The sequence below is a fragment of the Pristis pectinata genome, chromosome 12 (assembly GCF_009764475.1).
Source record: "Pristis pectinata isolate sPriPec2 chromosome 12, sPriPec2.1.pri, whole genome shotgun sequence".
Lineage (NCBI taxonomy): Eukaryota > Metazoa > Chordata > Chondrichthyes > Rhinopristiformes > Pristidae > Pristis > Pristis pectinata.
In genome coordinates this window covers 5,191,805-5,208,689 of record NC_067416.1, presented here as the reverse complement: position 1 = coordinate 5,208,689, position 16,885 = coordinate 5,191,805, and the positions used below count along the sequence as shown (strand labels likewise).

At 46.7% G+C, this 16,885-nt stretch overlaps 1 protein-coding gene across 4 annotated transcripts in view; it reads left to right on the top strand.

The window, feature by feature from the left end:
* Positions 1–16,885, top strand: part of LOC127576564 (Kv channel-interacting protein 2) — a 300,063-nt gene that overhangs the window by 278,311 nt on the left and 4,867 nt on the right. For all 4 annotated transcript variants that reach the window (XM_052027114.1, XM_052027111.1, XM_052027112.1 and 1 more), the window contains 6 exons: positions 4,318–4,442; positions 6,725–6,794; positions 10,894–10,964; positions 13,295–13,402; positions 14,520–14,624; positions 15,019–15,081. In XM_052027114.1, coding sequence (XP_051883074.1) covers positions 4,318–4,442; positions 6,725–6,794; positions 10,894–10,964; positions 13,295–13,402; positions 14,520–14,624; positions 15,019–15,081 — 542 coding nt within the window. The remainder of the gene's footprint in view (positions 1–4,317; positions 4,443–6,724; positions 6,795–10,893; positions 10,965–13,294; positions 13,403–14,519; positions 14,625–15,018; positions 15,082–16,885) is intronic.

The following is a 16,885-nucleotide window of genomic DNA, read 5'->3' as shown; positions in this document are numbered from 1 at the left end:
CTGTATGGACGGCATGCAAAGCAAAGTTTTTCACTGTACCTCGGTACACGTGGCAATAATAAACCAATTTACAATTTATTATAATTGGAGAGGCAACACTTGCGGGCTGCCCCCAGGAGACTCCACGCAAAAGATGCATTTCCATTGCAGGCTCTATACTGCAAATTACACTAATCCCTTGAGTTACAAATGGGATTTATTCCTGGAAAAGATTTCATTAAGCAAAACTTCACAAATTGGTATGTTGGTGTGGTATATTCTGGTGGACAGATGGTGGTGCAATTTTAATATGGCAAAAAATAGATTTGTAAATCGAATACACGTACATGTGACTAATAAAGATAGCTTATCCTATCTTTGGAAGTTTACTTCACCTCACCACTTTGACCTTAGACTGATCATCTGACACAAGAGACACAAGAGATTGCAGATGCTGAAAGCTGGAGTCAAAGGGCAACTGCTGGAGGAGGTCAAGGGTCAAGCAGCATCTATGGAGGGTAGAGATCTCTCAGTCCTGTGAAGGATCTCGACCCGAAACGTCGACTGTCCATTTCCCTCCACAGACGCTACCTGACCCGTTGAGTTCCTCCAGCAGTTTGGTTTCGCAGCTGGGACTCACAGGCAAAACGTCAGTGTTACCCGATCGAAAAATGAGCAGTTGATTTAGCACAGTTTGTTTTATTCCACGGTACAAAAACACAAATCGGAATTTAAGGTTAGTTCACGGCCTGGATATTTTTTTAAAGTGCAAATCTTGAACTCCGCATTAACAACTTAGCATTAATTAGCTAATTAGAGCATTAATTTAAATTTTCAAATCAGAGGAACACCTCTTCATATTCCGCCTGGGCAGTCTCCAACATGAAACATCGAATTCTCTAACTTCCAGTAACCGCTCCCCTCTGTCCCCTTTCCCCCTTCTTTTTACCCTCCTGTTCCAACTACCCCATCATCCTATCTCATTCCCCTCCCCTGCCCTCTCCATCTGCCCGTCACTCACACACTCCTCCACCGGTTCCCCTCCCCACCTCCCTCCCTTTATTCCATGCCCCACTGTCCTCTCCTGTCAGGCCTTCCACCTCTCTCCTCCCTCTCTCACCTGCCTATCACCCCCCTCACCTGGATCCACCCATCACCTGCCAGCTCCTGCTCCGCCCCTTCCCCCATCACCTCTTTACACCAGCTATCCAGTCCAGATGAAAGCTCGACTGACCATTTCCCTCCACAGATGCTGCCTGACCTGCTGAGTTCCTCCAGCACGGTGTGTTGCTCCAGATTTCCAGCATCTGCAGTCTCCCTTGTGTCTTCATTAATAGTGCATCTTCTCCCTATTCTGTACTAATTCCTAGCATTGACAAAAAAGCATTATTACATGATAATTAAATGCAATGGAAAATAACAAAACCAGATAAAATAGGGATTAAAGGCTTATTTGATTTATAAACATAAACTGTGTGGATTTCCTTTTCACAATGAACTCTGAAGGTTCATGTTTTATTTGCCAGTTGTTTGGGATTACTTCATGTTGTTTCCAGCTTCATTTAAGATTCCAATCAAGTAAAATAATCCCCTGAAATTATAACAGAAAACACTGGGGACACCCGGGTCAGGCAACATTTGTGGGGAGAGGAACAGGGTTCAGTTCAAGGACTCTTCTTCATTTTCCTTCCTGGCGAGGGGTCTTTGGAACCTGAATTATTAACTGTTTCTCTCTCCACAGACGCTGCTTGACCTGCTGAGTGTTTCCAGCATTCTCTGTTTTTATTTCAGGGTTCCAGCATCTGCAGTTTTTTGGTTTTTAAAATAACCTCTTATTTTGAACCTGGCAATTCTTTTGTTCGCACATTCCTCACCAAAGGGACTGAGATGCTGGTGCAGCTGACGAATGGGGATTGCCTATCGTGAGGACATCATTGGTGCCGCAAGCGCTGGTCATGTGATTCCAGCCCACGAACCAATGACGTGCAAGTAGCACAGGATTCACCAGAGGGTCACCCCTGGGCTCGGCAGAGCTGTCATTCATAGCCGAGGGGTGCAAGTTGTGGGTGAGTGGTGGTTGGACAGCCTGGCCCAATGCAAACCTGAGCGTATAGACTCATACAGCACAGAGACAGGCCCTTCGGCCCAACTTGTCCATGCTGACCACGATTCCCATCAGACCTAGTCCCATTTACCTGCGGTTGGCCCATACCCTTCTAAACCTTTCTCATCCATGTACTTATCCAACTGTCTTTTAAATGTTGTTAATGTACCTGCCTCAACCACTTCCTCTGGCAGCTCAGTCCATATACTGACCACTCTCTGTGTGAAGAAGTTGCCCCTCAGGTCCCTTTTCAATCTTCTCCCTCTCATCTTAAACTTATACCCTCTAGTTTTTCGCTCCCCCACCCTGGGAAAAAGACATTCACCCTATCTATACCCCTTTTTATACACCTTTATAAGGTCACCCCTCAATCTCCTACGTTCCAAGGAATAAAGTCCTGGTCTGCCCAACCTCATAACTCAGGCCCTCGAGTCCTGGCAGCATCCTCGTACATCTTCTCTGCGCTCTTTCCAGCTTAATGCCATCTTTCCTATAACATGGCAACCAAAACTGTACACAATAGTCCAGGTGCGGCCTCACCAACGTCTTGTACAACTGCAACATAACGTCCTAGCTCCTATTCTCAGGCTTGTAGAGGTTTAGTCGTGGAGTTATGGAGCCTTAGACCACAGAAAGAGGCCCTTTGGCCCATCACATCTACGTTGTACATCTATACTAATCGGGTTTACAAGAGCAGTAACAGGGTTGGGGGCCTTTAATTCATATAGTCCTACAGCACAGAAACAGGCCCTTCAGCCCACTGTGTCCGTGCTGACCATCAAGTTCCCAATTAATCCCATTTACCAGCACTTGGGCCCTAGCCTCCTCTGCTTCGATGATTCAAGTGCTCGTCCAGATGCTTCTTGAATGTTCCAAGAGTCTCTGCTTCCACCGTCCCCTGTGTTCCAGATTCCAACCCCTCTCTGGGTGAAAAATTCTTCCTCAGATCCCCTCTAAACCTTCTGCTCCTCACCCTAAACCTGTGCCCTCTGGTCTTAGACTCATCTGGCTGGGGGAAAAGTTTCTTACTATCTACTCTCTCCAGTTCTCTCATAGTTTTGTATTTCGCTGTCAGTTCCCCCACACCTTCTCTGCTCCAAGGAAAACAAACCAGTCTATTCAGTCTCTCCTCAGAAATGGAACATTTTACCCCAAGGGCACAACCTCAGAATAAAGGGACGTCCCTTTAGAACTGAGACGAGGAGGAATTTCTTCAGTCAGAAGGTGGTGAATCTGTGGAATTCATTGCCACGGAGGGCTGTGGAGGCCAAGTCATTAGGTGTATTTAAGGCAGAGATTGATAGGTTCTTGATTGGTAAGGGGGTTAAGGGTTATGGGGAGAAGGCAGGAGAATGGGGCTGAAAAATAAATCAGCCATGATTGAATGGCGGAGCAGACACGATGGACCAAATGGCCTAAATCTGCTCCTATTGTCTTATAGTCTTATGGAAACATCACTTCCTCCTTACAACATGGGAAGAGACTGGAGAAGCTGGGGTTGTTCTCCTGGGGGCAGAGAAAGTTAAAGTGAGATTGTTCAAAATCAAGAGGAGTTTTAACAAGAGAAGGTGAGAGGAAACTGCTCCTGGTGCTCAAACGGTCAATGACCGAGAGAAACAGGTTTAAGGTAATTAGTTGAAGAACCGGATAAGGAAACTGCCATCTTACGTAGCAGGTTGTGAGTACATCTACACAGTGAGTCATTATGATTTGGAATGTGCTGCCCGGAAAGATAATTCCAGAGGAACCTTTGAGAAGGAATTGCTGGGAGAGGTTTGCAAGGAATAAGGGAAGAGACTAATTGGATAGCTCCTTCAAAGGGCCAGCATAGGCACCCGAGCTGAATGGCCTCTTTTCCCACCATAAGATTCCATGATTCCTGGTCAAAAATAGGTGATGAATTGAAGTTGGCAACTCAAGATGGCTGGACGGTGTTTTGCATAATTAAGCTTGCCCATGGGGTGGGAGCAGGGTAGGGAGTAGTCTCGATCAGCCTGGAGTGGCCAAGACTTGTTTCCTGGCCGAGGCCAAGACGTTAATTGCTGAGGTGTTTGTGGGGTGGGAGGAGAGGCATTGGGCCAATGCCCCTTCCTTTTCCTTCCCTTTTCCCCTCCTTCCTGCTCTCCCGTTCGCTATTTCCCACTTTATTTCTTCCCTCGTTCTCCACACACTTGATCAGCGGACACAGCAGGCAGTCAAACACCCCTCCCTAACTCTGCCTTTGTCCCCAACAGACAGCATCGAGGATGAGTTTGAGCCCTCCACTGTGTGTCACCGACCGGAAGGACTCGAGCAGCTTCAAGGACAAACAAAGTTCACCAAGAAGGAGCTGCAGGTCCTCTACCGGGGTTTCAAAACGGTAAGTTGGCAGTGGGGCTGTAAGGCGGTGACCAGCACTGCTGCCTTCATCTGAGAGGGGAGGGGGAGAGGGTAACCATTAGCTCTGTCATGTAATTGGTAATGTTATATTGTCCAGTTATTGATAGGCTTTGTAAGGGTTTTACTGCACCATATTCTATGTAATGAGTACACATTCTGCCATTCAACAAGCACAGGGCGTACAGACTGAATGAATAAGCACCTTGTAAGTCACAGACCTGAGTCTGGAAGTGTTATTAATAAACGGTGGGAAATAACATGATATAAAAACTCTGAACCGTGACGGGACATCCTGGACTCGAGACCTGAGCTAAAGACCCACGCACGTAATTCACATCAGTGTTGTGGAGAGGGTTTTAGCACTTTTGGACCTCAGGTGCATCGACAGGATCCCACTGGAGCTATTTTGAACATCCATATCTCAACAAACGCCACTAAAAGAGGAGATCTGGTCTCTTTGCTGCCAGTGGGATCGTGCTGTGCATAAAATGGCTGCCATGTTTTCTATCTTACAGCAGTGACTAAACTTCAGATGTGTTTCATTGGTTGTAAACCACCTTAGCCTCGATATTAGACTTTCATGTGTATGGTTTTTAATGCTAAGATCCACATTAAAACCAGTTTGTGTATGATTTGACGTGACTGCACCCATTTCCAACTTATCAGGAAATTGGACTGGAAACTACCTAGAGTGACTGTCATTTCCGCTGCATCACCCGTCAACATGACGATACCATCAAAGTGCACAACGCTCATTTCTTCACTAACAATTGAAATCAGTGGGAAAATGTGCAACCTATGACCTGCGTTTTTCACCCACACTAAGACACCAACCATATGCAAATTAAAGGGTCCCCACATGGATATCAGTCAGTTGCTCCTTTGGAGTGTCTGCCTGGCTGATCTCTGCACTCAGTTTTACGCATTTACAGCACAGATCAGAGCAATCTAACTAAGGGTTACTGGGGTTGCGGTAATTCAAGGTGTGTGGCCACACATCGTGTGGACACTTCACTTCCTATTTTAACTCTGCTTCCCATTCCCACACTAACCTGTCTGTCCTCAGCCTTCTCCATTGCTACAGAGAGGCCAGACACAAACTGGAAGAACAAGACCCAATAATCCACTTGGGTAGTTTACAACCCAGTGGTATGAACGTTGAATTTTCCAATTTCCTATGAGCCACATCCCTGGTCTTCTCCTCCCACACAATCAGCTGTCCACCTAGTTTTCTTGTCCTTCTTCCATCCCCTTCCCCCTCCCGGCTCCTTCTGTCCATCGTCCCCTCCCCATCTGGATCAACATGTCACTCACCAGCCTCTTGTTATAGAACATAGAACGGTACAGCACAATACAGGCCCTTTGGCCCACAATGTTGTGCTGACCTTTAAACCTCGCCTAAGACTACCTAACCCCTTCCTCCCACATATCCCTTGATTTTAAATTCCTCCATATGCTTATCTAGTAATCTCCTGAATTTGACCAATGTACCTGCCTCATCCACCATCCCAGGCAGCACATTCCATGCCCCAACCATTATACACTGGCAATTCTCCCTTGTTTCCTCTCAGTCCTGATGGAGGGTCTCCACCAAAACGTTAACCATCTCTTCACCTCCACAGATGCCGCTTGACGTGCTGAGTTCTTTCAGCGTTCTGTTTTTGTTCTAGATTCAGCGTCTGCTGTATCGTTTGTCTTCGCATCTTCCTCCCTGAACTTTTACCTTCTTTCTGTGGTAACCACTCGTACATTTGCTGGGGCAACCACGGAGGCTCTGCATTAAGACTGACACTTATTCCTTGCCATTCGGGGGCAAGGCAAGTCATATTTTAGCATACTTAAGAATTATAAGGCAACTAAATGATTTTTTAAAAGGAAATTTTCATCAATTTAGCAATTTTTAGCATGTTGCACCATTAGCTATTAGAGCTAAATGCAGCTCATTGTGAGGGTTATTCCCTGTTTAACTATGAGTGAAAAACCCAGGTCATAGGTTGCACATTTTGGCACTGATATCAGTGGTTAATGAGGAAAATGAACACACAGGAAAATTCATTGATATCCTACTCCTTAGATAATTGGTCCTGTTGTATATTAATGCCTGTATTCCTTTACAATATGCCAATGAACCAATTTCTGGTATCCGTATTCCCCTTCCTCGATCCACGACTATGCTGAAGGAACAGATGCTGTTGCATCAGAATGGTGAATGTAGATCACACAGATCTCAAACGTAATGCCATATTCCCTCCTTGTTCCCAGGAGTGCCCCAGTGGTGTGGTCAATGAAGAGACGTTTAAACAAATCTACTCCCAGTTCTTCCCTCAAGGAGGTAAGTGCGAGCACCACCGGCTTCTAGGGTCATGATGGTGCACACTACTTACTGCCCGTGCTCATAATGTAGAAAATGAGTTCGAATCCCACCAGGACAGAACTAAAGTTCAGTTTCTTAAAACAAACTCAGGTGTCAGGGAAAAAGTGATCACAAACTTGTTGGGTTGTCGCAATGTCTCAACTCTTTCTCCAACGTCTCTTTTAGAAAGGGAAGCTGCCAACTTTACTGGCAAAATGCTGGAAATACTCAGCAGGTCAGGCAGCATCTGTGGAGAGGGGAAGCAGAGTTAATGTTTAACATGACGACCTTGTCCAGTAACATCTGATCTGCTGCTGTATGTAACTCCAGTCTGCAACCACGCGCTTGACTCTCAACTGCCCTCAGGCATGACCTAGTGAGACACTTGTTGTCAAAGGTCAGAGGAGCTCCATATGGAAAATCTTCCTGGCATTAAGAAATCCTGGTCCCTGCATGGTAGTGACCTAAATCCAGATACACAGGGTATGTTGGATCAGGAGAGGTGGGACAGGCATTTATTGCTCCTACCTGGCAGTTCTTCAGTACAAGAGCTGGAAGTTCAGGGATCCTATGAGGGAAATTCGGCATTTACGGAGGCCTTTTGGCCCATCTGAAGTAGAACTAGTGAGAATACTTCCACTTTCCTTACTCTGTGGCTCTAATGGCTGCAACTCATCATGAACTCATCCAACTACCTGTGCTGAGGGTTCCTGTCTGCACTATCGCTTCAGGCAGTGAGTTCCGTCCCCTCACCAGCCTCTGCGTGAACACAAATTTCCTCAAGTAATTCATTTACGAGGATGCTGCCAGGACTCGAGGGCCTGGGTTATAGAGAGAGGTTGGGCAGGCTAGGAATTTATTCCTTGGAGAGTTGGGAGACGGGGGGGGGTGACCTTATAGAAGTGTATAAAACCATGAGGGGCATAGATAGAGTGAATGCACACTGTCTTTGTCCCAGGGAACCAAAAACTAGAGGGCACAGGTTTAAGGTGAGAGGGGAAAGATTTAAAAGAGACCTGAAGGGCAACTTCTTCATGCAGAGGGTGGTGGGTATCTGGAATGAGCTGCCAGAGGAAGTGGTTGAGGCAGGGGGCAGGTACAATAACATATAAAAGACATTTGGACAGGAACATGGATGTGAAAGATTGAGAGGGATGTGGGGCAAACGCAGGCAAATGGGACTGCCTTAGACAGGCAACTTGGTCAGCATGGATGAGTTGGACCATCCGTATGACTTCATGGCTAAGTCCTGCCACCAATTTCCTGAAATCTCTGTTCTTCTCTGCGAAGGGAGCTCGGACCTTCAGCCTCTCTTAACTTTATACAGTTCAATTAGATCTCCCCTTGGCCTTTCTCCACATTGCAAGAAGGTTAGAAGTCCAGAGGATGGTCCAACTAATAGGTAAGAAGGCCATTGGCCTTTCTTCCAAAGGGGTTAGAGATTAAAAAGAGAGGTTCTGTTCCAGTTGCGCAGGGTGTTGGTGAGGCCACACCTGGAATACTGTGCACAGTTTTGGTCCCCTTACCAAAAAAAAGCGTATAGTAACATTGGAGGCAGTCCAAAGCAGATTCACCAGGCTAATTCCTGAGAAGAGATGGTTGTCATCCTAGGAGCTTGTGTCTGTCTTCCTAGGAAGCCATTAACCCAAATTTGGATCCAACCTCCTTGGACCCCATGGGCTTTTATCTTTATGGTCAGTCTCTCATGTTGGACTTGTGTCAAATCCCTTTCTAAAACCCATGAACTGTACTTCAGATGTACTATTGTTACTGCCTCAAGATTCTGTCATCCCAGAAATTCCAGAATTTTGGAAGATCAGGGAATTGAGGGCTATGGGGAACGGGCTCAGAAGAAGAACTGAGGCCTGAGGCAGAGCAGCCATGGTCATATTGAATGGTGAGGCAGGTTTGAGGGGCCGAGTGGCCTACTCCTGCTCCTATTTCCTTGTGTTCTTCTTGTGTGTCCTTACGTCAAGTTGATTAAGCATGACCCTCCCTTAACAATTCCTCGTTGGCTGCCCTTTGATTGTGGCGGATTTTGCAAGCTCATTTAACGTCGACTAAAGGTCACTAGGTTCTGGGAGAGGGGTGTAGCCTGTAGTAACGTGACTAAAATATGTACTCATGAGCAAAGTAATTAGAAAGACTTTATTGTTCTTGAGACATGGGTGTAACCCGCATTAATTGTCTAAGCCTAATTGTTGAGCTGCTTCTTCATAGAGTTCGTAGAGTTCATGGATCATACAGCACAGAAACAGGCCCTTCAGCCCAACTGGTCCATGCTGACCAAGATGCCCCATCCAAGCTAGTCCCATTTGCCCGCGTTTGGCCCATAACCTTTCCTATCCATGTATCTGTCCAATTGTCTTTTAAAAGTTGTTAACTGTACCTGCCTCAGCCACTTCCTCTGGTAGCTCATTCCATATGGATACCACCCTTTGTGTAAAACAAAACTTGCCACTCAAGTTCCTATTAAATTCTTCCCCTCTCACCTTAAACCTATGCTCTCTAGTTCTTGATTCCCCAACCCTAGGAAAAAGACTGAGTGCATTCACCCTATCTATGCACCTCATGATTTTATACACCTCTATAAGATCACCTCTCGGTCTCTTATGCTCCAAGGAATAAAGTCCCAGCCTGTCCAACCTCTCAGTTTTCTACGCTCTAAGGAATAAAGACCCAGCCTGTCCAACCTCTCCCTATAACTCAGTCCCTCAAATCCTGGCAACATCCTTGTAGATCTTTTCAGCACCCTTTCCAGTTTAATAACATCTTTCCTACAGCAGGGCGACCAAAACTGAACACAATACTCCAAATGTGGCCTCACCAGCATCCTGTACGACTGCACCATGACTTCCCAACTTTTATACTCATTGCCCTGACTGATGAAGGCTAACATGCCTAAAACCTTCTTCACCACCCTGTCTACCTGTGACTCCACTTTCAGGGAACCATGTACTTGTACTCCTAGGTCCCTCTGTTCTACAACAATTCTCCAGGGCCCTACCATTCACTCTGAAAATCCTACCTGGATTTGACTTTCCAAAATGCAACACCTCGCACTTATCGGAATTAAACTCCATTTGCCGTTCCTTGGCCCACATACTCAGCTGATCAAGATCCCCCTGTAAGTTCATTGTTGACTATACCACCTATTTCTGGTGCTCCCACGGTGCTGTTGGGGAGGGGGTTCCAGGACAGACCCAGTGACGAAGAAGGAACGGTGATGTCTTTCCAGGTCAGGATGGTGGGTGACTGGGAGGGGAACCTGCTGCCCTTGTCCTTTCATGGGACCGGGAGACACGGTTGAAAGGTTCAAGACAGGTAACTGAGGTCCACCTTGTAGATGGTACATGTCGCAGCCTCTGTAAACCTGTGGTGGATAGTGCAAATGTTTAAAGTGGGGGATAGGATGCCAATAAAGTGGCTGGTGTTGAGCCTCTTGAGAGCTGTTAGAGCTGCAGTCATCCAGGCATGTGGAGAGTGTTCTGTCACACTCCTGACTTGTACCCTGTAGATGGTGGAAAGGCTTTGGGGTATCATATGGTGAGTCACTTAACACAGACTCTAAGCTCATTTAGTAGCCACGGAAATTATGTGGCTGGTCCAGTGAGGTTTTTGGTCAGTGGACTTCACTGTGTATTTAACCCAGGGAGATTAATGGAGGGGGTGTGTCAATGGTAAACGCAGTGACTATTGAGGGAAGGTGGTTTAGTTCTGTCCTGAAGTCATGGGCATCAGTTGGCAGTTGTGAGAAGTGAACTTACTGCCTAAACATTGACCTGGTCATGCTGAATTGGACATGGTTCAAAGCATCTAACCTGCACTGTCGCCGTCCTGGGAGTGTGTGATGGGACAGTGTAGAGGGAGCTTCACTCTGTATCTAACCCGTGCTGTCCCTACCCTGGGAGTGTGTGATGGGACGGTGTAGAGGGAGCTTCACTCTGTATCCACCGTCCCTGCCCTGGGAGCATGAGATGGGATGTTGCCGAGAGATATTTTCCTCATGTTGGATATGTGGAATAATCAAGAAAATCTCACCATTCCCTGACTGAAATTAATGTGTTTTCCTTTGCAGATTCCAGTATGTATGCACACTTCCTATTTAACGCTTTCGATACAGACCATAATGGCTCTGTCAGTTTTGAGGTAAGAGAGGTCTCCTGGGATCTGGTGCGATGCAGGGTTGGTGGTGGTCAAGTACAGGTCCAGAGGTTGGGGGAGATTCTAGCAGGGATCTCTTCTCCCTGTTGGGCAAATCACTGTTGATGGAACTCTCTCTCCTACTGGGACCACTGAGAAACAAGTGGGTCTGAGGCTGGAAGAGTTTTCCTGGGGAAAGGTATGAGGGATTCGAGTCAAGGGCAGAGATTTGAGTCACCAACCAGCCATGATGTAAACATTGATGGGAGAGGTTTGAGGGACTGTTCTATGATGGGAGGATTGCCCTGTCCTATATCTATTGGGCCCTGAGTTATGAGAATACCACGTTGAGCCCTTTCACAGTGATGATCGTGCTCCTTAATTCACTGGTGTCCATGTACACAAAGTGCTGTCAGGGATCCCTTGTGGTGACTGAGGTGAAGTTCTGGCACCAGGTCAGTACGGAGATACACATTGGGCATCACGTTTCATGAACAGCTGCTGGGCCATGAGAACATAAACTTAGAATCGCAGAATTGACACAGTACAGGAGACCATTTGGCCCGTCCAGTGCATGCTATTTCCTCGCCCTTTCTCCACAGCCCTGCCTTGTACCAATCCGAGATTCTCCTTCCACCGCCCCTACAAGCAGTGAGTTCCAGATCATAACTGCTCCCTTTCTCAACGAGAACTATCCTTCTGGAAGGTGTGTTGTGTGTTGTGCAAATCAGCCAGTGACTGGATAAAGCTAGGCAGTGATGCCCTCCACAGTCAAATAGTTTCAAGAAATTTAGGCTCCCTTGGTGATACTGGGAAACCCATTCCATCCCTATTGGTGGCTTCCTGTCTAATCAAATGTTAGAGCCAATATCCTTCACCAGAAAGCAGCAGCTGTAAAAATTGCCACTGACGTTTCATACTGCTGGAACTCACCAAGGCTCCTGAACATAAAACATAGAACAGTGCAGCACAGGAACAGGCCCTTCAGCCCACAATATCGGTGTCGAACACAATGCCAAATTAAACTGAATCCCTTCTGCCTGCACATGATCCGTATCCCTCCATTCCCTGAACATTCAAGTGCCTAAGACCTTCTTAAACGCCACAATCGTATCTGCTCCCACCACGACCCCTGGCAGCGCATTCCAGGCACCCACCCCTCTCTGTGTAAAATGTCTTGCCCACATGTCTGTCTTAAACTTTTCCCCTCTCACCTTAAATGCATGTCTCTAGTATTTGACATTTCTACCCTGGGGAAAAGATTCTGACTCTCTCCCCTATCTATGCCTCTCATAATTTTATAAACTTCTATCAGGTCTCCCCTCAGTTTCCGACGCTCCAGAGAAAACAACCCAAGTTTGTCCAACCTCTCCTTATAGCTTACGCTCTCTAATCCAGGCAGTATCCTGGTGAACCTCTTCTGCACCCTCTCTAAAGCCTCTGCATCCTTCCTATATTGAGGCAACCAGAATTGAATGCAATACTCCAAGTGTGGCCTAAGCAAAGTTTTATACAGCTGCAACGTGACTTCCTGACTCTTATACTCAATGCCCCGACCGATGAAGGCACACATGCCGTACACCTTCTTTACCACCCTATCTACTTGCGTGAAACAGCACCTCCCAACCCTTGACATTCACCAAAGTCAAAGTCATTTATTGTCATATGCACAAGTACATGTACACACAGATGCAAAGGCACGGTGGTGTAGCGGTTAGCATAACGCTATTACAGTGCCAGCAACCCGGGTTCAATTCCCGCCGCTGTCTGTAAGGAGTTTGTACGTTCTCCCCGTGTCTGCGTGAGTTTCCTCCGGATGCTCTGATTTCCTCCCACATTCCAAACACGTATGGGTTAGGAAGTTGTGGGCGTGCTATGTTGGCGCCGGAAGCGTGGTGACACTTGCGGGCTGCCCCCAGAACACTCTACGCAAAAGATGCATTTCACTGTGTGTTTCGATGTACATGTGACTAATAAAGATATCTTATCTTAATGAAAATCACTTGCAGCAGCATCACAGGCACACAGCATCAGATAAGCAGCATTCACACAAAAATATAAACATACATTATGCACAATTTTTACAAGAAAAAAAACACAATTGGAACAAAAAGAAACAAAGTCCATTTTAGTGCAAAGTGGTCATAGCGTTGCTAAACTATAGTGATTAGGGTTTTGCCAGTTGCTTCAAGAACAGAATGGTTGAAGGGAAGTAGCTGTTCCTGAACCCGGTGAAACACCATCTGGGGCTCCAGGTTGCGACTGTAAACATCAGAGATTCTTACTGTTGCCTGAGCAAATCCAACTGTTTCTCCTCCTCTCTCCTTCTGCTCCAGAATTTTGTGACCGGTTTATCAGTGATCCTTCGTGGTTCCGTTGATGACAAACTGAACTGGGCCTTCAACCTGTACGATTTAAACAAAGACGGCTGCATCACCAGAGAGGTAGCTGGGAAGTGGGGAGGATGTAGAGGGGTAACTGATGTGAGTGAGAGAGTGAAACTGTGTGAGAGAGAGGGAGAGAGTGAATGAGAGAGGTAGCAGAAGGGAGAGGGAGAGAGAGAGTGAATGAGAAAGAGAGTGTGTGTGTGATGAAGTGAATTAGAGAGGGTGTGAATGAGAGGACGTTAGAGAGTGACGGTGAGAGAGTGACAGATAGTGAGATGGTGGCAATGTGAGGGGGAGAGACAGTATGTGAGAGAGTGAAAGGGGAGAGTGTGTGGAGGGGAGAGAGAGGCTACAAGAGAGAAAGTGTGTGGGAATGAGAGTGTGAGAGTGAGTGAGAGATGTAGAGACAGTAGGAGAGAGAGTGAGGTGGTGTGAGAGAGACAGAGTGAAACACAGAAGGAAAGGAAAATGCAAACAGGAAGAAGATAAAAGAAAGAGTAAAGGATGCAGGAGGAGAGAGAAAGACAGACCAGACAGAAACATAAAGGCAGAAAGAACACTGAATCGTATTCAAGCGTCGGTTGCTGGTCTCAGATCCACGCTGGATCTCAGACTGGTAAAATCCTGCTTGTAAAAATTCTGACCCTTATTTTTTGTTACACCCCTTCATTCTCGCCCCTCCCTCTCCCTGCCGCCTCCTCCAGCCCCGGAACCCCGGAGTTGTCACGTTCCTCCAGTCCTGCTGTCTCCTTTCCCTCTGTGCACAGCTGCGGAGTTCTGCAATCCCCTCCCTAGTCTTCACAGCTTCGGCCTCCAGCCTCGAGGTGAACCTTGATGGAGTTTGAACTCCCGATGACATTCAGGCACCCTAGGGCATGTTACGGTGTTAAGGGCACCAGGTAAATGCAAGTTGTTGTTGAGTGCAAATCAGCTTTCAGCAGCAGGAAATTCATCCAAGAGAAAGGGAATGGGATGTTCCTGTCAACCCAGGAACTGTGATTCCCAACAAATTTCCGTCAGTTTCTAGAACCTGTCAGGAGAATGGCAAATGGAAACTCATGCTCTAATGGTCTGGCAGTCACTTTCTGGGTGACCACTTGTGGATAAGTTGTTAGCGTGATAGGACACAGGATTTCCTTCCGACTGTGGTCTTTTGGTCTCATTTGCTTTCTAGGAAATGTTGGATATTATGAAATCCATTTACGATATGATGGGGAAGTATACCTACCCGACAGTGAGGGAAGAGTCTCCACAGGAGCACGTGGAAACATTCTTCCAGGTAAGCTGTTACTGGCTGAAAATAATCAGTATCTGATGGGACAGTGTAGAGGGAGCTTCACTCTGTACCTAACCCGTTCTGTCCCTGCCCTGGGAGTGTGTGATGGGACAGTGTAGCGGGAGCTTCACTCTGTATCTAACCCGTGCGGTCCCTGCCCTGGGAGTGTGTGATGGGACAGTGTAGAGGGAGCTTTACTAAGTATCTAACCCATGATGTCCCTGCCCTGGGATTGATTCTGCTCATTAACTCAGCTCCATGATCAGTGAATTGTTAACCAATAGGTTGATTGGTTTAGAACACAAGCAATTGTTTCAGAACCTGCACAGTGAATATTTTTGCGGCACAGACATTCATTATGTTCTGATTTCACTCTGTATCCTTTCATGCACCGCAGAAAATGGACAAGAACCGGGATGGAGTGGTAACCATCGAGGAATTCATCGAAACCTGTCAGAAGGTGAGATACCAATCCCCAGGTGAAACATCTGTAGCCAGGTGAGGTAGTCATGCCACAGATGTGAAACCCTCCTCCACCCCTCATCCTCCCCCACCCCAGATCAGATGCTTATAACTCCAACTGGGATATCTGTAACCTATGTGTCCCAGGAGCCATACCTTGCTCCAGTCAGATACCTGTATGCTGCTGGTATGTTGGTGCTCTGGTGAACTTGTACTCCAATGGGACACTTGATACCCAGGAGAGGTACCTGTGTTCCAATGGGATATGTGTAGTCCAAGTGAGTCATACAGTCGTACAGCACAGAGACAGGCCCTTTGGCCCTTCATGTCCATGCTGATCATCGGTACTATTCCTACTTACCAAAACTTGGTCTGTAGCCGTCTATACCTTGCCGACTCAAGTTCTTGTCTGGATACTTCCTAAGTGTTGTGAGAGTCTCCACCACCCCCTCGGGCAGTGCATTCCAGATTCCAAACCCCCCTGGGGGAAAAAATATTCCTCCTCAGATACCCTCTTACCCATTGCCCTAAACCAACGCCCTTTAGTTTTAAGACACCTCTGCTATGGGAGAGAGTTTCATAGAACGTTACAGCACAGTACATGCCCTTTGGCCCATGATGTTGTGCCAACATTTTATCCTGCTCTAAAATCTATCTAACCCTTCCCTCCCACATAGCCCCCCATTTTGCTATCATTCATATGTCTCTTAAGTGTCCCTAATGTATCTGCCCCCACAACCTCTGCAGGCAGTGCGTTCCACGCACCCACCACTATTTAAAAAAAACTTACCTCTGACATCCCCCTTATACATTCCCCCAATCACCTTAAAATTACATCCCCTCATGTTTGCCATTGTTGCCCTGGGAAAAAGTCTCTGACTGTCCACTCGATCTATGTCTCTTATCATCTTGTGCACCTCTATCAAGTCTCCTCTCATCCTCCTTCTCTCCAAAGAGAAAAGCCTGAGCTCACTCAACCTATCCTCATAAGACATGCTCTCCAATCCAGGCAGCATCCTGGTAAATCTCCTCTGCACCCTCTCTAAAGCTGCCACATCCTTCCTATAATGAGGCGAACAGAAATGAACACAATACTCCAAGTGTGGTCTAACCAGAGTTCTATAGAGCTGCAACATTACCTCTTTGCTCTTGAACTCAATACCCCAACTAATGAAGGCCAACACACCATACCCCTTCTTAACACCCTATCGACCTGCGCGGCAACCTTGAGGGATTTATGGATGTGGACCCGAAGGTCTCTCTGTTTCTCCACACTGCTAAGATCCCTGCCATTAACTTTGTATTCTGCCTTCAAATTTGATCTTCCAAAGTGTTTCACCACACTTTTCCGGGTTGAACTCCATCTGCCACTTCTCAGGCCAGCTCTGCATCCCATCAATGTCCTGTTGTAATCTACAGCAGTTTCCTATTATCTAATCTATCTATGCCCCTCATAATTTTGAACACCTCTATCAAGGCAACCCCTCAGCCTCCTCTGCTCCAAGGAAAACAAACCCAGCCTCGCTAGTCTCTCCCCATAACTGAAACACTCCATCCCAGGCAGCATCCTGGTGAACCTCCTCTGCACTCTCCCCAGTGTAGTCACATCCTTCCTGTGGTGTGGTGATTGGACCTGTACACAGTACTCCAGCTGTGCTCTAACCAGTGTGTTAGCAAGTTGTACCACAGCTTCTCTTATATTCTTTGCTCTGGCTAATGAAGGAAAATATCTCATTTGCTTTCTTCACCGTTGTTCCCCCTTTCAGAATTGGAATCAGGTTTATTATCACTGACATATGATG